The 27,342-nt window shown below is 43.4% G+C and overlaps 2 protein-coding genes across 3 annotated transcripts; both read left to right on the forward strand.

Annotated features, from left to right (window-relative positions):
* The first annotated feature begins 5,952 nt into the window (after positions 1-5,952).
* Positions 5,953-10,909, forward strand: LOC129867391 (leukocyte elastase inhibitor-like). Of its 2 annotated transcripts, none has more exons than XM_055940760.1 (7): positions 5,953-6,076; positions 6,196-6,480; positions 6,697-6,834; positions 7,051-7,168; positions 7,288-7,430; positions 7,753-7,917; positions 10,233-10,909. In XM_055940760.1, the coding sequence occupies exons 2-7, from the start codon at positions 6,229-6,231 to the stop codon at positions 10,680-10,682; spliced, it is 1,266 nt and encodes a 421-aa protein (XP_055796735.1). In that variant the 5' UTR covers positions 5,953-6,076; positions 6,196-6,228; the 3' UTR covers positions 10,683-10,909. The 2 variants fall into 2 exon arrangements, with proteins under 2 accessions (XP_055796735.1, XP_055796734.1); XM_055940759.1 differs by having other exon boundaries at positions 5,955-6,076; positions 6,222-6,480.
* Positions 10,910-11,006: 97 nt separating this feature from the next.
* LOC129867390 (cytochrome P450 2J4-like) lies at positions 11,007-26,198 on the forward strand. The gene is made up of 9 exons (XM_055940758.1): positions 11,007-11,651; positions 12,122-12,287; positions 13,244-13,393; positions 14,052-14,212; positions 14,368-14,544; positions 17,946-18,084; positions 18,382-18,569; positions 18,727-18,868; positions 25,286-26,198. Exons 1-9 carry the CDS (start codon positions 11,454-11,456, stop codon positions 25,459-25,461), a joined length of 1,497 nt encoding a protein of 498 aa, XP_055796733.1. The 5' UTR covers positions 11,007-11,453; the 3' UTR covers positions 25,462-26,198.
* The last annotated feature ends 1,144 nt before the right edge of the window (positions 26,199-27,342 follow it).

Below are 27,342 nucleotides of genomic sequence, written 5' to 3' on the forward strand. Positions count from 1 at the left end.
TATTCATAAATCATAAATAACTACTCCATGTTTTTTGTAGATCAGTCAGTCACGCAAACGACGTTACGAAATAAATGTATAAAGTGATTAAAAACAAATTTAGCTAGTTGTGCAAGACATTTTATAGGCAAACGGATAAGAAGCATATACTTTTTTCTGTTTGCATACTTTTCTACTTCAAGAAATCAATAGCTGATTTAAAAAAAATCATGGGTAACGGCATTACATGGAGTGTCTGGAAGTGGGCGTGTCAACAGAAGTGGGCGGATCAACAGAACAGGATGTATGGAAAAGCGAATCAGTTAATTGGGCAGATTTGTTGCCACTCAATACCGTTTTGCCTGGCTGATTGGGTTGCACAACATGTCGATTGTTGACAACTGTAGCGTTTTAGCTAAACCTAACTCATTTTCTAACGTTAACTTAATTCTCTGATCCTGCCACCTTAATTATCCTAACCTGCTACGTTAGTTATCTTAACCCTATATGTAAACATTACGATGACCCGCGGTGCACCTGGCAATGGCCGGTCTAACCAAAATTGGAGTGCTGATGACGCACCATCTAACTTTACCCACACCAAATAGCCTACACGCCAATCATGCTTTTGGGAGCGGGCAGAAAAAGGTTGTCGATCCACTTAGGGAAAAAGGACAACATCGGAGTTTAATTCAATAGAGAAAAGCTGCAAAATTGAGAGTTTAAAATAAAGAGATGTGAGGGCCAGCAAAGTCATGTTTGGGAATGATTTGGTGAAGTAGCTAAAGAGGATGATAGGAGCGTGATGATTGTGAGGCGGTATACAAATTAGACAAGTCACAAGATGGGGACTTCAAATAGGCCCTTCAAGGGAACTGTAGTCTACTGTTCGGATGGGTTAAATGGAAACTGAAATCTGGACACTGACTGTAGGTCTATAACCTCTCACATCGTCTTAATATCTTTACAACCGGTCAAACGGATGTCATTTGGAAATTTTGCACAGAGTTATGACATTTTCTCCTCAGTCCCTAAATGCCTTTTAGAAGAAGCAGAGCTGGCAGAGAAAAGTTTACTGATGTCAACTAGATTTAAGCATTCATTCGATCATTTGTGAGAAAGGGTTTATTGTAGTCTTCTTGGGCAACATACAGTGCATTCAGAAAGTATTCAGGCCCCTTGACTTTATCAACATTTTGTTACGTGACAGCCTTATTCTAAAAAAGGATTAAATAAAACATTTTCCTCAATCAATCTACACACTATACCCCGTGATGACAAAGCAAAAACAGGTTTTAGCCATTTTTGCAAATGTATTGAAAAAATATGTATATATACAGTTGAAGTCAGAAGTTTACATACACCTTAGCCAAACACATTTAAACTCAGTTTCACAATTCCTGACATTTAATCGTAGTAAAAATTCCCTGTCTTAGGTCAGTTAGGATCACTACTTTATTTTAAGAATGTGAAATGTCAGAATAATAGTATAGAGAATGATTTATTTCAGCTTTCATTTATTTCATCACATTCCCAGTGGGTCAGAAGTTTACATACACTCAATTCGTATTTGGTAGCATTGCCTTTAAATTGTTCAACTTGGGTCAAACGTTTCGGGTAGCCTTCCACAATAAGTTGGGTGAATTTTGGCCCATTCGTCCTGACAGAGCTGGTGTAACTGAATCAGGTTTGTAGGCCTCCTTGCTCACACACGCTTTTTCAGTTCTGCCCACAAATTTTCTACAGGATTGAGGACAGGGCTTTGTGATGGCCACTCCAATACCCTGACTTCGTTGTCCGTAAGCCATTTTGCCACAACTTTGTAAGTATGCTTGGGGTCATTGTCCATGTGGAAGACCCATTTGCGACCAAGCTTTAACTTCCTGACTGATGTCTTGATGTTGCTTCAATATATCCACATCATTTTTCTTTCTCATGATGCCATCTATTTTGTGAAGTGCACTAGTCCCTCCTGCAGCAAAGCACCCCCACAACATGATGCTGCCACCCCCATGTTTCATGGTTGGGATGGTGTTCTTCGGCTTGCAAGCCTCCCCCTTTTTCCTCCAAACATAACAGTGGTCATTATAGCCAAACAGTTCTATTTTTGTTTCATCAGACCAGAGGACATTTCTCCAAAAAGTAAGATCTTTGTCCCCATGTGCAGTTGCAAACTGTAGTCTGGCGTTTTTATGGCGTTTTTTGAGCAGTGGCTTCTTCCTTGCTGAGCGGCCTTTCAGGTTATGTCGATATAGGACTCGTTTTACTGTGGATATACATACTTTTGTACCCGTTTCCTCCAGCGTCTTCACAAGGTCCTTTGCTGTTGTTCTTGGATTGATTTGCACTTTTCTCACCAAAGTGTGTTCATCTCTAGGAGACAGAATGCATCTCCTTCCTGAGCAGTATGACAGCTGCATGGTCCCATGGTGTTTATACTTGCATACTATTGTTTGTACAGATGAACGTGGTACCTTCAGGCGTTTGGAAATTGCTCCCAAGGATGAACCAGACTTGTGGTCTACAATTTTGTTTCTGAGGTCTTGGCTCATTTCTTTAGATTTTCCCATGATGTCAAGCAAAGAGGCACTGAGTTTGAAGGTAGGCCTTGAAATACATCCGCAGGCACACCTCCAATTTACTCAATTGATATCAATTAGCCTATCAGAAGCTTCTAAAGCCATGGCATCATTTTCTGGAATTTTCCAAGCTGTTTAAAGGCACAGTCAACTTAGTGTATGTAAACTTCTGACCCACTGGAATTGTGATACAGTGAATTATAAGTTAAATAATCTGTCTGTAAACAAGTGTTGGAAACGTTACTTGTGTCATGCACAAAGTAGATTTTTCCAAAACTATAGTTTGTTCACAAGAAATATGTAGAGTGGATGAAAAACGAGTTTTAGTAACTCCAACCTAAGTGTATGTAAACTTCCGACTTCAACTGTATATACATTATAACAATAAGTATTCAGACCCTTGCTATGAGACTCGAAATTGAGCTCAGGTGCATGCATCCTGTTTCCATTTATCATCCTTGAGATGTTTCTACAACTTGATTGGAGTCCACCTGTGGTAAACTCAATTGATTGGACATGATTTGGAAAGGCACACCTGTCTATATAACGTCCCACAGTTGAAAGTGCATGTCAAAGCAAAACCCGAGACGGGATGATGTCGAGGCACAGATCTGGGGAAGGGTATCAAAAAATGTCTGCAACATTGAAGGTCCCCAAGAACATAGTGGCCTCCACCATTCTTAAATGGAAGAAGTTTGGAACTACCAAGACTCTTACTAGAGCTGGCCGCCCGGTCAAATTAAGCAATCGGGAGAGAAGGGCCTTGGTCAGGGAGGTGACCAAGAACCCGATGGTTACTCTGACAGACCTCCAGAGTTCCTCTGTAGAGATGGGAGAACCTTCCAGAAGGACAACCATCTCTGCAGCACTTCACCAATCAGGCCTTTATGGTAGAATGGCCAGACTGAAGCCACTCATCAGTAAAAGGCACATGACAGCCTGCTTGGAGTTTGCCAAAAGGCACCTAAAGGACTCTCAGACCATGAGAAACAAGTTTCTCTGGTCTGAAGAAACCAAAATTGAAGTCATTGGACTGAATACCAAGCATCACGTCTGGAGGAAACCTGGCACCATCCCTACGGTGAAGCACCATCCCCACAGCATGTTTTTTAGTGGCAGGGACTGGGAGACTAGTCAGGATCGAGGGAAAGATGAACAGAGAGAAGTATAGAGAGATCCTTGATGAAAACCTGCTCCAGATCGATCAGGACCTTAGACTGGGGCGAAGGTTCACCTTCCAACAAGACAACGACCCTAAGCACACAGCCAAGACAACGCAGGAGGGACTTTGGGACAAGTCTCTGAATGTCCCTGAGTGGCCCAGCCAGAGCCCGGACTTGAACCCGATCAAACATCTCTGGAGAGAGATGAAAATAGCTGTGCAGCAACGCTCCCCATCCAACCTGACAGAGCTTGAGAAGATCTGCAGAGAAGAATGGGAGAAACTCCCCCAATCCAGGTGTGCCAAGCTTGTAGCGTCCTGCACAAGAAGACTTGAGGCTGTAATCGCTACCAAAGATGCTTCAACAAAGTACTAAGTAAAGGGTCTGAATACTTATATATTCCGATATTTCAGTTTTTTATTTTTTATAAATAAAATAAAAAATCTAAAGACCTGTTTTGCTTTGTCATTATGGGTTATTATGTGTAGATAAATGATGGGGGAAAAAACAATTTAATCCATTTTATAATAAGGCCGTAGCAAAATGTGTAAAAAAAATAATTCAGAATGCACTGTATCTAATTATAGACAAGTTGACTAACAAGTAGCCTACCAAAATGTAGGAAATTATAAGCAGAAACATATATAAATTAGGCACAAAAATCATGCACACCCTGTAAAAAAAAATCATTCCGCTGTCTCGGACTGTAGCTTGCAGTTCATTTTCTATATTAGCTGGTTAGGGTCGGGTGGGGGCCTTAGATTTGTACTTTTTCACATATAGTCTTGCTATTTCAGATGGGTTATTAGCAATTGCAGGTGGTTGCAGGTGTAAAAACTGCTGATCTACACATCACTAGCACAGATACGAAGATGAGTTCTCTATCTATCTCTATTGGTAGGATAGCCTACACTTGCCTTCCTCGCTGAAAGGAGGGTATCGATGAGGGGAGAACCGTTTTCCTTTGCTTACTAACAAATTGACACACTCCACCAACACTTATCGGTTTCTGGGTCATGGAGGAAAGAATCCAGAGGAGACAGGACATAGGCTCGCTGCAAGTCTGTTGCTTATGGTATTAATGAAGGTGGGTGGGGACAGGGGTTCCTCTAAGCTATATGGATTGTTTAAAGAAGGTCATACCAAGTGTTATGTTCTGTTAATTACTGATGTCCCCTTTAAGAATGGAGCACCCTCGGTCATGTGCATTTTGCTATTTGATTTGGAATTTTAAGACCCCTTAAAGTATCACGACATGAAAAATATTTTTGTCACCAAACAGTCTCTATATACTTCCATTCTTGTGAGTCTTGTGAGTCCTAGTCCTTGAGCAAAACAACCGACATGTACTTGTTGTGAGAGTCTCACCCACAGGGGGGTCATTTTAGCGTGTAGCCCAAACTGTTAGAACGCTACAGACATAAATTGGCAAATTGACTTCAGAGGAGTCCAAACATGCTTGTGGGGGTCGTATAGCAAAACACCATCGTGTTCGTGAGTCTCATCTTTCCACAGAGGGGATTGAGATGCATCCAATACAAAAAACAGATATCTCTAGTTTGAACAGATGGATTTGTATGGGGATTTTTGTATTATGCTAATTCGATTTCAGGGGGGCCGCGGACATCGACCTTAGGGATTTAAAATAAAGAAATACATTCATAAACTCTTTCCACCTTGCTTTCATTGCGTGTATTTCTGCCTTGGCCACATGATGTCGCCATTTAATAATTCAAACGAGTGAACGCCTTGGCAACGCCCCGCCAAAGATGTTTTACCTCAACCAAGATAGACCACAACCTGTCGTTTCTAATGGGAACAAAGGAGTCATAGTGGGCAAAACAAGCAAGGAGGGGGGCAGAGTCAAGCACGAGCCTGCGAGATCCTATTGGCGCGTTCTAGCATGATTTGCATATTTCCATTAGGGAACGCCTACTCTGAAGTGCGAGTGTGCAAAAACTCAATTACCATTTGCACTCCTCTAAAGAACTAAGGTTTTAATAAACTTTTACAAAGGGTAAAGCCTACAAAACTTAGTCAACTCTGTTCATAATCTAGTTTTGAAAACAGAAAATCAGATCAGCTTTGAAAAAGATCTGAAGTGGAAAGATCTGATATGATTGGTCAAAATGCCAATTAGTGCCTGTAAGACCCACATAGATACATGTATATTTACAATGAGGCCTATTTCTATAGCTTGTAAATGACACAGAGTCGATGGGAGAGGAAACCACTGAGAAAAGTGAAACCACATCTTTATCTCCTCCTGCAACCACTCCCACTTGGAAAAGAAGCGTCCTCCTTGACAAACGGTAGAAGGAAAAAAGGCTTTTCAGAGCAACGACAAGTACCAATGTAAGTAGACTATATTTATCTCTATTTTTCCATAGTCCCGCAACCAGCCATTGTTTACAGACAGACATCTGTTTAATATAATCTATATTGATGTCATTACAACAATTATGGATGAGTAGCCTTTCTCATCCATAATTCTTCGCAGAGTTGAGATGGGATCTGGTTTCAGCGGCTGCGTTCGGCAACAAAGTCCAAATAGGTCCAAAGATGGTGAGGCAATACCTTTCAACAACCCTTCAGCCACTGTTCGGAACTCCAACACAGGGTTTGCTCTGGACCTTTACCGTACACTGAGTGAAAACCATGCAGATGGAAACATATTTTTCTCCCCTCTGAGCATCAGTTCAGCTCTGGCCATGGTCTATCTGGGGGCCAAAGGAAACACCGCCGAACAGATGGCAAAGGTAGCCCTACACACACACACACACACACACACACACACACACACACACACACACACACACACACACACACACACACACACACACACACACACACACCAGCAACCAATTTTGTTCTATGTGTATTTAATCATTTACCAGCCCTGTCTGTCTTTGCCACAGCACTCAACCTGGTAAGTGTGTGTAAGAGATACTACTCACTCATTCTACTATTCCTAGACCCTGTGTCTCGACACTGCCACTGATGTCCACTCTGGTTTTCAAAAACTCAGCTCAAACATCAACAAACCCTCAGCTTCATGCCAATTGAAACTGGTCAACTGCCTGTATGGAGAAGAGACCTTCAACTTCTTCCCAGTGAGTTAGACCAGCTACTTCCCAAATATCTAGCAGCAGTAGCCCTACTGAATATCACTGCCTTGTTTGCAAATGTTGCCATTCCTCTTTCCCCTAACTTGAGAATTGTGTAAATATAGGAAATAAATTGATGACCATTGGAAATATTCTACTCTAGACTCTTTGGTACTACGCCCGGCTGCTTTAGTTGAGAGTGACTCTTTAGGGTTCCTCTAGGAGTTCATTGAAGCCACACAGAAGTTCTACCATGCAGAGCTGAAGGCTATGGACTTCATAGGGGCTGCAGAGGAGTCCAGAGCACAAATCAACAGCTGGGTGGAAAAGAAAACAGACAGTAAGCTGACTGGTGTAAATCAGGAGTGTAAAATATAACTATTGTACATTAATGTAAGGATGTGTCTGCTCCAACTACAGTAGTTGGATCCGTTCATTATTTGTGTTCTTTATCTACAGATAAAATTAAAGTGATGTTGAAACCTGAAGCTCTAAGCAGCATGACCAGGTTGGTTCTTGTGAATGCAGTCTACTTTAAAGCACAATGGATAAGTGAGTTCCATGAAGCTGATACCAGGGAACAAACCTTTCAAGTCAATGAGGTGAGAGAACTACAGTGTCTGAAAATCCTCCATTTGAGTCATAAAAACATACTTCTGAAATCAGTGTGTAAAATCCACTGTCTGCAACAATTGCATAATTGCAACCAGTCCCACCAATTGTTCAAGCCATAAAACTTGTGGAAATACAGTCCTTAAACATGGTTCTGGATTACGTGTGTGTGTGTGTGTGTGTGTGTGTGTGTGTGTGTGTGTGTGTGTGTGTGTGTGTGTGTGTGTGTGTGTGTGTGCACGTGTGCGCGCGTGTGTGTCATTTGTACTGTGATTATTGATGTATGACCCTGTCTCTTTTGTGTGGTTTCAGAATGAGAAAAGACAGGTGCAGATGATGGTTCAAGTCAAGAAGTTACCATACAGCTACATATCCCAGTTCAAACTCCAAATCCTGGAGCTTCCATATAAAGGGGAGGAGCTGAGCATGTTCTTCCTTCTGCCTGCAGATTCCAATTACCCTGACCAGTTACTGGAGGTAGGTGTAACCAAAACCACTATTGACCCAGCCTTTAGCTCTGTCATGACTGTCCATGAGAATCTAAATAGGTCAGATCAGGTTTGCAATGAATAATTTCAATCAGACCCCTTCTCACCCGCAAAGGAAGGGGGAAAAGAGCTAGTGGTGATTAACAACTCACATCCTGTCGTAAATCAAGGGGAGAAGATTCAGGTCTCCCTCTCCAATATTCACTAAAGGCATGTCCTTTGTTTCAAGAGACTATTCCTGACGAAACTCTAACACGTTCAAAAGCAAATACTGGAACAATATTTCTAACATAGAACGTGGGGAATGGTCAGAGGCGATCTACAGAACACTAATGAAATTTTGTTTGTTATTTTGAGATGTCATTAAAAATGTTATGAAGGAAATACTGTAACTTGGAAAGTATACCCACTACATGTATGAAGTTTCCATACTATGCGTTGTGCATGTAATATGCCAAATTATGAAAGTGTTTCTGTTAAGAGAGGAATGTGATTTGAGAAACTATAAGAGATAATTGTTTTACATAAAACTTTGTACAAGTGACAAGTCATGCCCCCCGAGTGAGGTCAGAGAGTTTGTCAGCCAGATGGAACCGCCCCTTTCAAACAAACTGTATAAATGATGAGTCAAGAAATTAACATACTAGACCAGAAAAGCATAAAGCTGCAGCTGCACGTTTAAAGTGGTTTGAACTGTGAATCTCAACACGAGGTAGAGACGATAAAGTCACCTCCCGGACAATCTCTGCTATGTCTGATTAGCTGTCCTAAGTAAAGTATCTTCAAAAGCGAATTTAAGTAGGACCATTCTACTACTCTGCTCAAACCATCGTATTATGCTACTCTCATCACCCCACTGGGAACCATCTACACGTCTGGCTAAGCCTATCTTCAAAGAAGCATCTTCAAGAGCAAATGGAAGAAAAATAAACTCTGTAGTTCTGTTCAGGACTACACGACAAGTCACTGGATACCAGACAACTACAGAGGAGAACAACGGTAGAAGACTTGTTGGAACTCTTTTGAACAATCAGAGCCTTACAAGCGTGCCGCGAAAATGCCCGACTCCCTTTCCAAGAGAGAGATCCGGCGTACCAAGGCATTTAATGTAAATGCATTCATGATTTCTTACTCAAAACAAGCAACGGTTCGTGTGCAAAGTATATGGTTACTGTAAGTGAGAGTAGTTTCTGAAAGTACCAATGTTAAGTGTGTCCCCCTCTCTCCCTCTCTCTCCATCTCTTTTGTAACAAGCAGCCATATTCTTGTCATTCCGCTAGGGACTTGTTTTTTAACATATTAACTGTGTATGTTTATCCTGTGTTACCATTTAATTAGCTAGTAAATAAATAAACCAATTTGTGTAGTACTGAAGTGAGGTTCGGGTTTTTGCAGATGCAAAGAGGTTCCGGCTGTTCAGAATGATGATATGATACGAGGTTATGATTAATAAGTTAACTGTTTATAGATGTGATAGGTAAAGACCTTTTAGAGTTTAATTGGGGAGATGGTAACTCTTTAAAGAACCGCTCTCGTGGTGCCCCAGATCCTAATGAGTTACTCGTTACATGATTAATTTAATTAGGTAACAATTAAACATATTTCAGTAATTTAGATAAATAACAGTCTTCAGATTAATGTTAAAGTCAAGTCACGACAGCTCAGAGAAATATTAGTCTTGTGTTGCGTGGAAGACAATGGTTCAATACTCTGTGGATCATACATCCACAACTTTTCCAGTATGAAGCATAGGATGTTGGTGGCACCTTAATTGGGGAGGACGGGCTCGTGGTAATGGCTGGAGCGGAATCAGTGGAATGGTATCAAATACATCAAACGTGGTTTGATGCCTTTTCATTTGCTCCGTTCCAGCCGTTATTATGAGCCGTCCTCCTCTCAGCAGCCTCCACTCATATGTAGATATAGTGAAAACCTCTGCTGTCATTTAATTGTTTGGAAAGTAATATGTCACAAAGCAAATTTCTCCCCAAACTGACTACAAAAACATATCTTTTCTTACCTTTTAAATGCGTTAACATATGTAAGACTGGCAGCAAGGTTCATATACCGCCAATGTAGAGCTGTGCTGTTTTACATCCAGTGGAGGGGTGGACGCCTCATAATAGTGGCTGGAACGGAGCGAATAGAATAAAACACATTGAAACCATGTGTTTGATGTTGTTGATACTTTTCCATGTATTCCGATGCAGCCATTACCACAAGGCCGTCCTCCCCAATTAAGGTGTCACCAACCTCCTGTGGTTACATCATCCCCTGTTTGTCATTCTCCACTGTCTGACACAGCTGGGGAGAGTGTTGACACCGGAGAGGATCCACAAGTGGACCAGACGGCAGAAAATGGGCACGAGGACCGAAGTCCAGGTTTCAATCCCCAAGTTTAAACTGCAGGAGGACTACCAGCTGAACACACCCCTGGCCTCGCTGGGCATGGTGGATGTGTTCGACCAGGACAGAGCAGACCTATCTGGGATGAGCGCAGCGATGGAAGATGAAGATAGGCTCTACCTATCCACTGTAGCCCACAAGGCCTTCGTGGAAGTGAACGAGAGAGGCACAGAGGCAGGTGCGTCCACAGTGGCAGACGGCATAATGTACGGTTTAAGTAACAAGCATTACTTCACGGCAGACCACCCCTTTATTTTCTTCATTAGACACAACCAGACCCAATCCATTCTGTTTCTGGGCAGGTTCTCCTCACCTGAGGAGGGTGACAGGGAGGGAAGATCTCTGTAGGAAGGGAAAATAATGTTTTGAAAAACATGTTATGTAATGCAAGAGAGCCCTTCACAGTTTAGTTGATTATTGTTGATCTTGTGTACCGAGTCTGTATTTGACCTTTGCTACGTGGATAATGCTGTTATGTATTGTTATGTAATATAGCTCTCTTGTGCTTATAGTTTGTGAAATTTAATGTATTGGAAACCATCAATGATGTAATAAAGTGAAAGTTTCTCTATGTAGATTGTCTACACATGTAAAAATATTAGGAAATAGAATGTAGTAGTCTGTATTGGCATATTGCAAATATTCCCTTGTATAACCTCATTGTACAAACATTTTACATAATCCCATTTACAAAACTAGCCTATCACAGAGACCTTCATTGTGCAGCTATTGCGTAACAAATGTAAGAGTATCCCGGACTGAATTATTGCCCCAGTAAAAGTCAGTCTGAACAGGCTGAGACATCTGGGTCACACCAAACTACAAATGTAAGTACCATTTTAGGAAAACTTTTCCTCACTGGTTTGGCCGGAAAGGCAAGGAATGTGTTTACATTTGTGAAAGCCAGAAGCTGTTGAACTCTGCTCTATATCACTGCAGTCCTCCACGGATTTATGTTCTCTTACAGAATAAGACTTGTTTATTCTAGAGAAAAGTTTACGGTTTTGTCCGCTGACCGCATGTGATCTTCTAATACATGCCTTAAGAGTAAAGGCTTATACTCAGGGTTTCTACTGCTACTGTACGCATTACGAGAGAGTTCAGTGAGGGTTGTCCACCATGTTGGAGGCGTTAGTCTGTCTGGTGGGACAGTGGATCGATACCAAGGGGGTCCTCCTGTTCCTCTTGGTTCTGTTGGCGACCAAGTACATCCATGATCTGCCTCCTAAGAACTACCCACCAGGCCCCTTCCCCCTGCCTTTTGTTGGGAATATGCTGAATATCAGCATCAAGGACCACATAGGCTCCTTTAAAAAGGTAAGGACACGTGAGAGATAAGGTTGTGTGTAATTGCTCAAATTATACACTCTTAGAAAAAAAGGTTACAAAAGGATTCTTTGTTTGTCCACCATAGGAACACCTTTTTTGGTTCCAGGTGGAACCCTTTTTTTGTTCCAGCTAGAATCATATTGCTTTCCATGTAGAACCTTCTGGGGAAAGGGTTGTACATGGAACCCAAAAAGGTTCTACCTGGAACCAAAAAGGGTTCTTCAAAGAGTTATCCTATGGGGACAGCCGAAGAACCCTTTTAGGTTCTAGATAGCAATTTTTTTTCCCACATCTCCATAGGCTTTTCCACAAGAACAAAAAATGCTATACTCAGTGACCAATTGGATCTAGTCATTCTGTAATCATCCGTTTTTATTGTAGATAGCCTATCTAATAAATGATTATGTAATTATTAGTGTGCTTAGTGTGACATGCTCACTAAAGTGTGTTTTCTATAGTTTGTAGAGACCTATGGGGATGTGACTACAGTAGACCTGGGTGGAGGGAACCGCTGTGTGCTCCTCTCAGGTCTCCGAGGCTTTAAGGAAGCCTTTGTGGATCAGGCCGACGCCTTCACCGATCGGCCATCTTACCCCCTGAACGACAGGATAAGCAGAGGCTTGGGTAGGCTAATATGGTAGCTAAATGCAGGGTTTCCCAAACTCCTGGGTCCCCCCCTGGGTACACAAACCAAAATGTGCACCCAGGAGGGGCCCCAGGACAGAGTTTGGGAAACCCTGGTTTAATGAATTGAAATAATTTTGACCATTATGACATTGTGCCACCAGTAAGAGTAATAACACCAATGAGACATTTTTGGTAAATTTTCTAAAATGGAGGTCACAATCCTTTACAAAACATTTACTAAAGTGATATGATTAATCATTTTGCTCACAATGTTATTTCTCTTTATTTAAATTGACACCAAGTGACGCTTTGGATTTAGACACACCACATGATCAATGGAATCCTCACATTTATGACATAATTTTCTTTAATATAGACCCCTCCCCCAATAACAGTTTGCCGCTGGAGAGAATGCACAAGATCCTTGTATATCTTTGTAATCGGGGATTTTCAAGGCGGTAACAACAATGACATAACATTGAAGGAAACACATTCTGCTAGAAAAAAAAGGTGTTTTAATAGCCTTCTTTGTTTTTATTGATCTGTACAATATCTTGAATACTTTTCCCCCCAATGTCTAGCATTCAAAACAATATCTCTAAATCCCCAAAGCATTTCACAACACTTTTACATATCACCAGTGGGACAAGCCAATTAGCTAGCCCCCAGTATTTTCTACAATACATACAAATATATGTTTTTCAGTATAAAGGACTTACATTGGTTTTCGCATTAAATAACAGTTAAATAAAACTGCAGTAGATGTATTATTTGTCACGTTTTTGGCATTTTTGTGTTTTTACAAAATGGTGCCAAAGTTAACGGAAAGCATTTACCACCACAATTCAAGAATGATCCATCAGGCAGTACCACACAGTCATATTATTTAGTCATATTTAATCTTAGTAATTCTGTCATTGTCTCTATGTCTTGACCGGATGATGGTTATCTAGGCCTGATCTCCTCTAACGGTCACATGTGGCGGCAGCAGAGGCGCTTTGCCGTGTCCACGCTCAAATACTTTGGAGTGGGGAAGAAGACCCTGGAGACCTCCATCCTCCAGGAGAGCCACTTCCTGTGTGATGTCTACTTGGCAGAGAGAGGTGAAGTCAGCGTTTATGTTACACTTTTATGGTGCCCAAACCAGGGAATGAACCACAGTCTCAGTTGTTTAACTGGCACTCTTATCCAGAATGGCTAGTTGTTGTATGGTTAATTGCTATCTGGCGTTCAAACCCAAAACGTTGCTATTGTGAAGTCCAGATGTTTCTTAGCTTTAATGTCCAACCGTCTCTGATCAAGGTATCCTCTCTCTACTTGTAAATGAATGCTATGAACAAGCATCTTATTCGCATATTTCCATTAGGGAACGCCTACTCTGTGAAGTGCGCATGTGCAATAACTCAATTCGCCCTTGCACTAGTTCTAAACAATGCTTTATTTTTTGGGCTTTGGCAAAGGGTAAAATCTACAAAACTGAGTCCAATCTGTTCATAACAGATTTTAGTTTTTGGAACAGAAAACTGTATTGAGATCAAATGTTTCATAATGTTGGCCAAAATCCATCTCGGTCCATGATCTCCCAATGCTGGCCACTGGGCTTATCACCGTATTTGTTATTGATTGTAAACGTCAACCAGATTCTTCACACTTATACATCCGGTGAAATATCTGGCTCATTGTTGAATCTGTGTCTAAACTGTCTGAGTAAGACATCTTCATTTATCCACCACCTTTGACCCAACCTCTGAACTGTTTCAGGCCTGCCCTTTAACCCTGAAGACGTCACCAACAATGCAGTGGCCAACATCGTTTGCACCCTGGTGTTTGGTTGTAGGTTTGAATACAACGACCACCACTTCCACCACATGCTGAAATGCTCCGAGGACGTTTTACAGCTGCCTGCTACCTTCTGTGGACGGGTATGGTTACAACGACACAGACGTGTCTGCTATTCTCTGTTGGGTGATCAGTGTATTTCTTTGGCAAAGTGAATTATAGTGCACAGCATCTGCAAGGACACACATTCTCCTCAGGAAATCTACCTTCTCAGGCTAATTTCCTGTTCTTTCGACAGATGTATAATCAGTTTCCCACACTGATGCACTATTTGCCTGGGAGGCACCAATCAGCCTTCATCAACCTTGGTACCATAAAGCAGTTTATCAGAGAGGAAGTAGAGAAACACAAAGAGGACAGGAACCCGTCCAACCCCAGAGACTACATAGACTGTTACCTGGAAGAGATAGAGAAGGTAAAACCACAGCCGGACCTTTTCAGCTCTTTTCTATCTTTAACAGTTACTCCCTGTGATCTACTCTCATCTCTTTAGAATTACGATAGCCGTGTTAATATAGTTTGTCATATTTTGGGCTAATTTCGTCAAGAAAATTGTACATTTGTGGTTTAATATGACTTTGTCAGCAAACTCCCCACAGCTGTTATAGCTGTCGCTTTCCTCATCCTCAGATGAGGTGAGGAGAGAAGGATCTTCTGACCAAAATGCGGAGTCAGGGAAATAAGCCATCTTTATTACAAATAAGACGTCGACTAAACAAAAACAAAACACTTTCAAAACTTACAAAATAACAAAACGTAACGAACGGAACCTGAACATAAACTTACATAGACAAACGTAAACTCACGAACAGGAACGTTACATAAAAACACACGAACAGCCAAACAGCTCCGAAAGTGAATAACATCGACAACGACGAAGACATCACAGGAGACAATCACCCACAAACAAACAGTGAGAATGCCCTACCTAAATATGACTCTTGATTAGAGGAAAACGCAAACCACCTGCCTCTAATCAAGAGCCATACCAGGCAAACCAAAAACAACATAGAAACAGATAACATAGACTGCCCACCCAAAACTAACGCCCTGACCATAAACACATAAAAAACTAACATAAATAGGTCAGGACTGTTACAGTACCCCCCCCTCAAGGTGCGAACGCCGGGCGCACCAGCACAAAGTCCAGGGGAGGGTCCGGGTGGGCAGTTGACCACGGTGGTGGTTCCGGCTCAGGACGCTGTCCCCACACCACCATAGTCACTCCCCTCTTCTGTCTACCCCCACCACTGACCACCCTAAAACTACTTTCCCCAAAATAAACAGCCAGCACCAGGACAAGGGGCAGCACCGGGACAAGGGGTAGCACCGGGACAAGGGGCAGCACCGGAACAAGGGGCAGCACCAGGATAAGGACCAGCACCGGAATAAGGGGCAGCACCGGGACAAGGGGCAGCACCGGGACAAGGGGCAGCACCGGGACAAGGGGCAGCACCGGGACAAGGGGCAGCACCGGGACAAGGGGCAGCACCGGGACAAGGGGCAGCACCGGGACAAGGGGCAACACCGGGACAAGGGGCAGATCCCGGCTGAAGGACTCTGGCAGGTCCTGTTTGGACGGCTCTGGCAGGTCCTGGCTGGACGGCTCTGGCAGGTCCATGCAGGCTGACGGCTCTCGACGCTCATGGCAGGCTGACGGCTCTCGACGCTCATGGCAGGCTGACGGCTCTCGACGCTCATGGCAGGCTGACGGCTCTCGACGCTCATGGCAGACTGACGGCTCTCGACGCTCATGGCAGACTGACGGCTCTCGACGCTCATGGCAGGCTGACGGCTCTCGACGCTCATGGCAGGCTGACGGCTCTGGCTGCTCATGGCTCTCTGACGGCTCTGGCTGCTCATGGCTCTCTGACGGCTCTGGCTGCTCATGGCTCTCTGACGGCTCTGGCTGCTCATGGCTCTCTGACGGCTCTGGCTGCTCATGGCTCTCTGACGGCTCTGGCTGCTCATGGCTCGCTGGCGGCTCTGGCAGATCCTGTCTGGTTGGCGGCTCTGGCAGATCCTGTCTGGTTGGCGGCTCTGGCAAATCCTGTCTGGTTGGCGGCTCTGGCAGATCCTGTCTGGTTGGCGGCTCTGGCAGATCCTGTCTGGTTGGCGGCTCTGGCAGATCCTGTCTGGCTGACGGCTCTAGCGGCTCCTGTCTGGCTGACGGCTCTAGCGGCTCCTGTCTGGCGGATGGCTCTGTAGGCTCATGGCAGACGGGCGGCTTTGCAGGCTCATGGCAGACGGGCGGCTTTGCAGGCTCATGGCAGACGGATGGCTCAGACGGCGCTGGGGAGACGGATGGCTCAGATGGCGCTGGAGAGACGGATGGCTCAGATGGCGCTGGGGAGACGGATGGCTCAGATGGCGCTGGGGAGACGGATGGCTCAGATGGCGCTGGGGAGACGGATGGCTCAGATGGCGCTGGGGAGACAGATAGCTCTGTAGGGAGGAGAAGGAGAGACAGCCTGGTGCGTGGTCTAGGCACCGGCTGCGCTGGAGAGGAGGAAACAGCAGGAGAGAGAACCCGGAAAGACAGCCTGGTACGGGGGGCTGCCACCGGAGGACTGGTACATGGAGGTGGCACCGGGTCTACCGGACCGTGAAGGAGGACACGTGCTCTTGAGCACCGAGCCTCCCCAACCCTACCAGGTTGAATGAACCCCGTAGCCCTGCCAGTGCGGCGAGGTGGAATAGCCCGCACTGGGCTATGCAGGCGAACCGGGGACACCACCTGTAAGGCTGGTGCCATGTACACCGGCCCGAGGAGACGTACTGGAGACCAGCTACGTTGGGCCGGCTTCATGGCACTCGGCTCGATGCCCAACCTAGCCCTCCCAGTGCGGCAAGGTGGAATAGCCCGCACTGGGCTAAGCACGCGTACTGGGGACACCGTGCGTTTTACCGCATAACACGGTGTCTTACCAGTACGACGCCTTCTACCTCCACGGTAAGCACGGGGAGTTGGCACGGGTATCCTACCCGGCTTTGCCACACTCCTCGTGTGCCCCCCCCCCAAGAAATTTTTGGGTCTTACTCACGGGCTCCCAACCGCGTCGTCGCGCTGCCTCCTCATACCAGCGCTCCTGGGCTGTGGCTGCCCTCTTCTCCTCCTTAGGACGGCGATATTCCCCTGGTTGAGCCCAAGGTCCTCTACCGTCCAATATCTCCTCCCAAGTCCAGAAATCCTTATTGCTCCGTCGAGCATTCCCATACCGCTTGGTCTCTGTATTTTGGTGGGTGATTCTGTTATAGCTGTCGCTTTCCTCATCCTCAGATGAGGTGAGGAGAGAAGGATCTTCTGACCAAAATGCGGAGTCAGGGAAATAAGCCATCTTTATTACAAATAAGACGTCGACTAAACAAAAACAAAACACTTTCAAAACTTACAAAATAACAAAACGTAACGAACGGAACCTGAACATAAACTTACATAGACAAACGTAAACTCACGAACAGGAACGTTACATAAAAACACACGAACAGCCAAACAGCTCCGAAAGTGAATAACATCGACAACGACGAAGACATCACAGGAGACAATCACCCACAAACAAACAGTGAGAATGCCCTACCTAAATATGACTCTTGATTAGAGGAAAACGCAAACCACCTGCCTCTAATCAAGAGCCATACCAGGCAAACCAAAAACAACATAGAAACAGATAACATAGACTGCCCACCCAAAACTAACGCCCTGACCATAAACACATAAAAAACTAACATAAATAGGTCAGGACTGTTACAACAGCCTGACAATGCATGATGATTTGCCCTCAACTTGACATCACCTGATGACCATTCCCCCTGCAGAATCAGGATGGGGCGGCTGGCTTCACTGAGGAGAACCTGCTGCACTGCGTGGTGGATCTGTTTGGAGCCGGGACAGAAACAACGTCCAACACCCTTCTCTGGGCAATGCTGTACATGGCCAAGTACCCTGACATTCAAAGTGTGACACTGGCAGGAACACATCTATTAGTATTAAAAAATGTTGGTGTCAAATGGCTGGTTTCCCAGACACAATAGAACATTTTCATTGAGCATGTTTTTAAGTCCAGAACTAGGCTTCATCTGTGTTCAGGAAATAGGCGCTAAGCGTAAACAGGCCCTAACAGTACTCTGTTATATTAGCCTAGTGCTTACCATGAAAATTACTTGTTTTATGGCATGTTAATCCATTATACTGTATGCGCTATGCAGCCATCTGCTGTAGCCAATCATTAACTTCCTCATTCTCCCTCCGTAGAGAAGGTGCAAGCGGAGATCGATGAGGTCATAGGTTCGGCACGCCAGCCCTCAATGGACGACCGAGCCAACATGCCGTATACCTATGCTGTGATCCATGAGATCCAGAGGTTTGGGAACATTGTCCCCTTCACGCCTCCCAGAGTGGCCAATAAGGACACCACCGTGGCGGGGTATCTAGTGCCCAAGGTGGGTGTAGGGTCGATGGATATGTTGTGATTCTACTGCTGGAGTACATGATCAACTGAATGTTTGAGTTGATGCGTGCTGGTTCAATAGTGCATGTTGACACTGAAGGTTTTACTGGCAATGACATTTGACAAATTGACTCTTCTGTTTTGCACAGGGAATGATGGTGCTTCCAATGTTAAAACCAATCCTACAGGACAGAAATGAGTATGCAACCCCTAATCAGTTCAATCCTGGACATTTCCTGGATACAAATGGAAAATTTGTCAAAAAAGACAATTTTATCCCATTTTCTATAGGTAATGTATTATTAACACACATTTGAAGGGGAATGGAAACACTAGGATTTAGAATGGCAGTTAGCTGTAACTGTAAATCGCCATATTAGCATTGTTGCGTCACTGGCAGGAGAGAATTTTGGAACTCCCAAAAATGGCTGAATTTACAGAGTAGCTCCGAGTCTGAGAATGAGTTTATTACAGAGAATTAAACAATGTAGATACAGCACAAAATCCCACTGGATGGTGATGTATTACATCCAGTCAGAGGTTCCTGTCAGTCTGTCTGGATGGTGATGTATTACATCCAGTCAGAGGTTCCTGTCAGTCTGTCTGGATGGTGATGTATTACATCCAGAGGTTCCTGTCAGTCTGTCTGGATGGTGATGTATTATATCCAGAGGTTCCTGTCAGTCTGTCTGGATGGTGATGTATTACATCCAGTCAGAGGTTCCTGTCAGTCTGTCTGGATGGTGATGTATTACATCCAGAGGTTCCTGTCAGTCTGTCTGGATGGTGATGTATTATATCCAGAGGTTCCTGTCAGTCTGTCTGGATGGTGATGTATTACATCCAGGTCAGAGGTTCCTGTCAGTCTGTCTGGATGGTGATGTATTACATCCAGAGGTTCCTGTCAGTCTGTCTGGATGGTGATGTATTACATCCAGGTCAGAGGTTCCTGTCAGTCTGTCTGGATGGTGATGTATTACATCCAGGTCAGAGGTTCCTGTTAGTCTGTCTGGATGGTGATGTATTATATCCAGAGGTTCCTGTCAGTCTGTCTGGATGGTGATGTATTACATCCAGGTCAGAGGTTCCTGTCAGTCAGTCTGGATGGTGATGTATTACATCCAGTCAGAGGTTCCTGTCAGTCTGTCTGGATGGTGATGTATTACATCCAGAGGTTCCTGTCAGTCTGTCTGGATGGTGATGTATTACATCCAGAGGTTCCTGTCAGTCTGTCTGGATGGTGATGTATTACATCCAGAGGTTCCTGTCAGTCTGTCTGGATGGTGATGTATTATATCCAGAGGTTCCTGTCAGTCTGTCTGGATGGTGATGTATTACATCCAGGTCAGAGGTTCCTGTCAGTCTGTCTGGATGGTGATGTATTACATCCAGAGGTTCCTGTCAGTCTGTCTGGATGGTGATGTATTACATCCAGGTCAGAGGTTCCTGTCAGTCTGTCTGGATGGTGATGTATTACATCCAGGTCAGAGGTTCCTGTTAGTCTGTCTGGATGGTGATGTATTATATCCAGAGGTTCCTGTCAGTCTGTCTGGATGGTGATGTATTACATCCAGGTCAGAGGTTCCTGCCAGTCTGTCTGGATGGTGATGTATTACATCCAGAGTTTCCTGTCAGTCTGTCTGGATGGTGATGTATTACATCCAGTCAGAGGTTCCTGTCAGTCTGTCTGGATGGTGATGTATTACATCCAGGTCAGAGGTTCCTGTTAGTCTGTCTGGATGGTGATGTATTACATCCAGGTCAGAGGTTCCTGCCAGTCTGTCTGGATGGTGATGTATTACATCCAGAGGTTCCTGTCAGTCTGTCTGGATGGTGATGTATTACATCCAGAGGTTCCTGTCAGTCTGTCTGGATGGTGATGTATTACATCCAGTCAGAGGTTCCTGTCAGTCTGTCTGGATGGTGATGAATTACATCCAGAGGTTCCTGTCAGTCTGTCTGGATGGTGATGTATTACATCCAGTCAGAGGTTCCTGTCAGTCTGTCTGGATGGTGATGTATTACATCCAGTCAGAGGTTCCTGTCAGTCTGTCTAGATGGTGATGTATTACATTCAGAGGTTCCTGTCAGTCTGTCTGGATGGTGATGTATTACATCCAGTCAGAGGTTCCTGTCAGTCTGTCTGGATGGTGATGTATTACATCCAGTCAGAGGTTCCTGTCAGTCTGTCTGGCGATGTATTTCTTGGACGTGTCACCAATCCTTATGAAGTTACTCGACCAGTCAGCAGCCGATATGCCAGTTAAATAATTGGTGAAATTTTGCTTTATTATAAATTGTTTAAGGTTAATATCAGTAGTGGGTAGGTGCTCAATATATATAATCAGTTTCTTATAACGATGTGTATGACCAGTGCCTTTAGACGACCGGAGTTCGAATCGCAGACAGCGTCATGATTGATGACATCTCATTCTAACCAATAATGGGGCGTGCTCATAAATACATTGTGATTTAGTTTCGGTATCAGACTAACTTCAATGATTTTGTTTGCTTACCATACAGGCTGGCAGTTTATCGGCAGTTCACCCTATGGGCACAAGGGAGAGTTAGACGAGGTGTACGGCATGTGTCGTTTCTTCCTTAAAACTTCTCTGAGATATGTGGGACGCTAACGTCCCACTTGGCCAAAGCCAGTAAAAATGCAGAGCGCCAAATTCAAATAAATTACTATAAAAATCAAACTATCATGAAATCACACACGAAAGACACCAAATTAAAGCTACACTTGTTGTGAATCCAGCCAACATATCTGATTTCAAAAACTATTTACGGCGAAAGCACACCAAACGATTATGTTAGGTCAGTACATAGCCACAGAAAAACACAGCCATTTTTCCAGCCAAAGAGAGAGTAACATAAAGCAGAAATAGAGATAAAATGAATCACTAACCTTTGATGATACTCATCAGATGACACTCATAGGACTTCATGTTACACAATACATGTATGTTTTGTTCGGTAAAGTTAATATTTATATCCAAAAATCTGAGTTTAGGCGGGACGCTACTGTCTCACTTGGCCAAAAGCCAGAGAAAATGCAGAGCGCCATATTCAAATAAATTACTATAAAAATCAAACTTTCATTAAATCACATCACACAATCAAACTTTCATTAAATGTAAGATACCAAATTAAAGCTACACTGGTTGTGAATCCAGCCAACATGTCAGAATTCAAATAGGCTTTTCGGCGAAAGCAAACGATGCTATTATCTGAGTTAGCACCATTGTAAACAAAGAGAGATAAGCATATTTCAACCCTGCAGGCGCGACACAAAACACAGAAATAAAAATATAATTCATGCCTTACCTTTGACGAGCTTCTGTTGTTGGCACTCCAATATGTCCCATAAACATCACAAATGGTCCTTTTGTTCGATTAATTCCGTCGATAAATATCCAAAATGTCCATTTATTTAGCGCGTTTGATCCAGAAAAACACCGGTTCCAACTCGTGAAACTTGACTACAAAATATCTCAAAAGTTACCTGTAAACTTTGCCAAAACATTTCAAACTTCTTTTGTAATCCAACTTTAGGTATTTTGTAACGTAAATAATTGATAAAATTGAAGACTTTTTTGTCCTCGGGGTTTCGCCTGCTAAATAAGTTCTGTTATACTCACAGACATGACTCAAACAGTTTTAGAAACTTCAGAGTGTGTTTCCTATCCAAATCTACTAACAATATGCATATCTTATCTTCTGGGGATGAGTAGCTGGCAGTTGAATTTGGGTATGCTTTTCATCCAAACGTGAAAATGCTGCCCCCTATCCTAGAGAAGTTTTAAGGCGCGCATACCCAGAAGCAAAGGCATTTACATAGGGTTTGAGTTTGAATAAAACCAGTTCATTTAGTAAATCTAGCCTTTTCTTTCAAGATATAGTGCCTGCGCCTTTTGTAAAAATAGTATTAGTTAGCTTGTCCACTATAACAACAGGTTCAAGCGTAACCAGAAACTTGCTTTTAAAATAAAATTACTTTCAACACGCACTAATCCCGTGTCCCGGTCGCTAGAGCAGTGACTTCAACTAGCTGTGGCTGCCATCTATTTGAATAGAATAGTAAATACACTGGGCAGCTAGTTGGCATATGTAACAGTATAGCTTCCGTCCCTCTCCTCGCCCCTACCTGGGCTCGAACCAGGGACCCTCTGCACACATCAACAACTGCCTCCCACGAAGCATCGTTACACATCGCTCCACAAAAGCCGTGGCCCTTGCAGAACAAGGGGAACAACTACTTCAAGGTCTCAAAGCGAGTGACGTCACCGATTGAAACGCTATTAGCGCACCCCGCTAAATAGCTAGCCATTTCACATCGGTTACACATTGTCAAAGCAGACTTAAATAATATATGTCATTTAGCAGATGCCTTTATCTAAAACGAACTGCCTACATGGTAGTGGAAATAGATCATAGAAACAAAATTACAATGTTGATATCATGGATGGTCAGTCCTTGCATCTATAACCCTGTCTATGAATTTGAGAGTGGTTATATTTCTCCAGTCCCATCCCTCAGCTATTTACCGAAAGAGGAGCAGGGAGACACTTTATTGTTTCTACTGCTGATTGCCACTTTAAGATGTTAAGATGCAGATTATATACACACCAAAATATGTTACAGATACTATAAAAATGTCCCATCACTCAGACAGTTAGTGAATACACAGCATCCAGCACAGCATACAGAAAAATCAATCAAATGTATTTTACAAAAGCCCTTTTACAAAACAATAACCACAGTGGTTATACAGGGTGCAACAGTTCAACACCTTAGGAGCAAATGTCAGTTGGCTTTTCATAGCTGAGGATTCATAGGTTGAGAAAGAGAGTTGAAACAGCAGGACGGGACAAGGTAACACATTCGTTGAAACGGGTAAAAAAAATCTGTGGAGAAACAATTCCACTCCGATTCCCTTTATGGATGGGTGTATCTTTGAATTTGCTGTTGAATGGCCTGCTCCTTTCTCCATTTATGGAACACCAGCCCACTCTCCCGAAGTGATCGATAGTATATTTTGGCTCGCACTGTGATGATGACTGTGATTCTGAGCTCTCAGGTTCATACAGCGAGTTATGATCTTCGCTGATCTCACTCTGTCAGCTCCATCTGTGGCGTATAGGGGCAGGACTCGGTTGTCTACTGATGGTCGTGAGCGCAATCTAGCTGGCCCGAGCTCTTTAGTGATGGTCCCGGTGGACCTCTTCTCCATCGCAGCACAGGAACACTCTGGCACCCAGGGTTCAGTTTGGCATGCTGTACTAACTGTTCTTTCCTGTTGGTAGAAAACAATTAAGGCATCTATTAGACTATAGTTATATTCAAGAATCACTGCATATACTTGAAATAAACAATAGCCTTAGAAATTGCATGTACCTCCTCTACCTCCTGCACGGTCTCCTCCAGGATGAAAAGCTTTTCAGGGGTGGGTATAATTTGTGGAACGTTCCAACAGGAATCTATTCCAAAAACGTAGTAAATAACAAGGTTTCCAACAAACAACGTATACAAAGTTGTATAACGGCAGAATATGATACAGGGGAGGGAGTGGGCTATTTAAGTTTTTCACTCAACACGTTTATTCCAACAAATGTCTGTCCTCACTCTGGTAGCCTATGTACAAACATTAAGAATAACCTATGTGGTGAGTTGATGAATATTCGGCAGCATGTTAGTTAACACCACGATCACACAGACAGCGTCATTGCATTTCGGTACACCAGAATTACATTCATTTCCAATGAAACGCTGTGTTTGCCTTGCAGCATTGTGTTGCAGAGGCAGTTGCAGTGCATGCATTGGATTTATTGAACGTATGCGTCAAACTGTATGCGTAGATGGCTTGACAGAAATGGTAGCAGAAGGTGAATGTTGGTGTGTTCGAAGCGCCACTCTCTGACAGCGTCGTTGCGCAAAATAGTATGCAGCATCATCTGAATATGTATGCAACAAAAGTTCAACATTCACCTTCTGCTACCATTTCTGTCAGGCCATTCAATAAATCCAAAGTTTGCACCACACAGAACGCACTGCAACTGCCTTTGCAACACAATGCTACAAGGCAAACACAGCGTTTCATTGGAAATGTATGTACTTCTGTAACGAATGCAAAAGCTGTCGGTGTGATCGAAGCCTCAACACCACAGACAACTTGATGATTCCTGCCAGTGACGCACTGGCGTCAGTCGTTACTATGGCAATTTGAAATGGCGCTGATCATAGCTCAAATAAACCTTGTCCAGGATCAAAATACTAAATGTAGAGATGTGTTTATGTTAAATTCACATGTTTAGTATTAGTGGATTGAATGCATCTCTTTGCTTAGATGTACTTCCTAAAGTGTTTCCATTACCCTTTCAAATGTAAAATGTTAGTGTAATACTGTTAATTCATAACAAAACCCCTTAATTTGTCACCCAAACATGTATCACAAAGCTATCTTCCTTCAATCCTCCCTACCAGAGAAACGATTGTTCAAAATGAAATGTGCTACTGCAGGGTCTTGAGGATACAGTAAACATAATTGTTCAGGTTTTCATTTTCCATATATTCTGCCAAGACACCGAGGGTAGAAGAGTGGAGAACAAACACACACACACACACACTCCATCCTCATGTTAAAAGTGTGTGTGTGTGTGTGTGTGTGTGTGTGTGTGTGTTTATGTGCGCTCTACTCTCTCTCAGGTAAGAGGATGTGTCCAGGGGAGCAGCTGGCCAGGATGGAGCTGTTTCTGTTCTTCACCTTTCTGCTCCAGAGGTTCACCTTCACACCTCCACAGGGCTGGGAGCTGGGCCTGGAGGGCCAGGTGGGCATCACCAGTAGACCAAAGCCCTTCAAAATCTGTGCCTTGCCTCGATGAGACACCTTGGGTGAATCTCTATTGTATTTTGTTGATTCCTTGTGTTCTGTCTCCTTGCCTCCTTCTCAAGATATATTGGAGGAGAAGATCTGAGGGGAGGAACCTCATATATTTTGCTCCAATGTGCCTTGAGAAGGAGACGAGGAGGGAGGATGTGTGGAATCAAGAAAATTTGATTGATATGAATTCCTTGTGCTTTGTGTAGGACTAGGCCCTGCATGAACTGGTTGATGAAGGTGAATAGCATTGTTTGTCAAACCTGTCTAAAATATTATGAATTTTGTATGGTAGTAGAGGTGGAGAGAATTCCAGCATACAGCTGGTGCATCATGACGTTTATATTGTAAGAGTGGTGTATTAGAATTGCATTCAAATTCTTTCTTAATTTTATTTTACTGGAAATGATATTTCTGGAAGACATTGTATACAAAATGTGTTTACTTTACTTATTTACTTCCCTGAAAAACAAAACACAGCATTCTTTTTTAGCTTGAACATACTCTGCTCCTGTAAGGTGCCAGGTAAAGTCAAAATAGCACCTCAACGATATATAATCAGAGTTCAGAATATAGTTCAAAGGTCAGTCAAGGCAAGTCCTTTTTATCTATACTTATCTTAATCATACTTATTTAATATCTTCTGCAATACTGTATATCTCAAATGAACACATGAATGAAAAGCAGTCTCTCCATTTCATAAATCAACAATAAAAATAAAAATAATCCCATTCATTCAGACATGGATTGTCATTATATCTGTACAGCATCAAAATCTATAACCCAAATATAGCACACAACACCTCACTGTACAAAACTATTCATTCCTTGCCTAGTTTGTGTCATTTGACAATTCAAAACAAGACATGGGCTTACTGATGATGAGTGAAACCGTCGCTGTAAATAACTGTCTCATGACCATTCAAAACAGGGTGTATGATTATTATGAGCTTATTGATGATGAGTGAAACTGCTCATGTAATTATGTTAACTGTTACTGTAGGCGTGGGGAAACCATGCCACCTCAATGGATCTGTGCCCTCTCATTGGTGCGGGGTGGCACAGATGTCATGGGGAACGGGTGACAGGGTGATGCCAAAGTTGTAGTTCCATCACTGGCTTCACTCTGGGCGGCATGGAGAACAAGAACCTCTGCATGAAGGTGAAGAAGAGGAATAGCTCCATCCTGGCCAGGCTCTCCCAGGCGCATTAGTTTACATGGAGGAGAGTCAGGAGGGTAGAATTAAGCAATAAGGCTCCTCTGGCATTTGTGGTATATGGCCAATATACCACTGCTAAGGGCTGTTGTTAGGCACAATGCCTCGTGGAGTGCCTGGACACAGCCCTTTGCCGTGGTATATTGGCCATATACCACAACCCCCCGAGGAGCCTTATTGCTATTATCAACTGGTTACCAACGTAATTAGAGCAGTAAAAATAAATGTTTTGTCATACCCGTGATATACGGTCTGATATACCACGGCTGTCAGCCAATCAGCATTCAGGGCTCGAACCACACAGTTTTTAATCAGTATTAGCTAATTACTGTACTTCATTGTGTGACCATAATGCTATAGACTGCAGTTTCTTATGCAGTTTGTGAACTATATCCCTTTATTCTTCATGGTATACTGACAAAATATTTTTTTTATGAATTAGCGTTACATGATTTACACTTCAGACACACCGACAGCGTCATTGTCACACCCTGATCTGTTTCCCCTGCCTTTGTGATTGTCTCCACCCACCCCTAGGTGTCACCTATTTTCCCCATTAGTCCCTGGGTACTTATTCCTGTGTTCCCTGTTTGTCTGTTGCTAGTTCGTCTTGTCAAGTCAATCAGTGTGGTTGTCCGTGCTCCTGTTTTTTTCCCCCTTATTTCTGT

The sequence above is a fragment of the Salvelinus fontinalis genome, chromosome 12 (genome assembly GCF_029448725.1).
Source record: "Salvelinus fontinalis isolate EN_2023a chromosome 12, ASM2944872v1, whole genome shotgun sequence".
In the NCBI taxonomy this organism is placed as follows: domain Eukaryota; kingdom Metazoa; phylum Chordata; class Actinopteri; order Salmoniformes; family Salmonidae; genus Salvelinus; species Salvelinus fontinalis.

Excerpts from the sequence above, each read along its gene's own strand:
- LOC129867391 (XM_055940760.1), top strand. The coding sequence starts at position 6,229 with ATGGGATCTGGTTTCAGCGGCTGCGTTCGGCAACAAAGTCCAAATAGG. Across the intron at positions 6,481-6,696 it reads CCGCCGAACAGATGGCAAAG|ACCCTGTGTCTCGACACTGC; the intron begins GTAGCCCTACAC and ends TACTATTCCTAG. Across the intron at positions 7,918-10,232 it reads ACCCTGACCAGTTACTGGAG|CTGGGGAGAGTGTTGACACC; the intron begins GTAGGTGTAACC and ends TGTCTGACACAG.
- LOC129867390 (XM_055940758.1), top strand. The coding sequence starts at position 11,454 with ATGTTGGAGGCGTTAGTCTGTCTGGTGGGACAGTGGATCGATACCAAG. Across the intron at positions 14,545-17,945 it reads ACCTGGAAGAGATAGAGAAG|AATCAGGATGGGGCGGCTGG; the intron begins GTAAAACCACAG and ends TTCCCCCTGCAG. Across the intron at positions 18,869-25,285 it reads TTTTATCCCATTTTCTATAG|GTAAGAGGATGTGTCCAGGG; the intron begins GTAATGTATTAT and ends ACTCTCTCTCAG.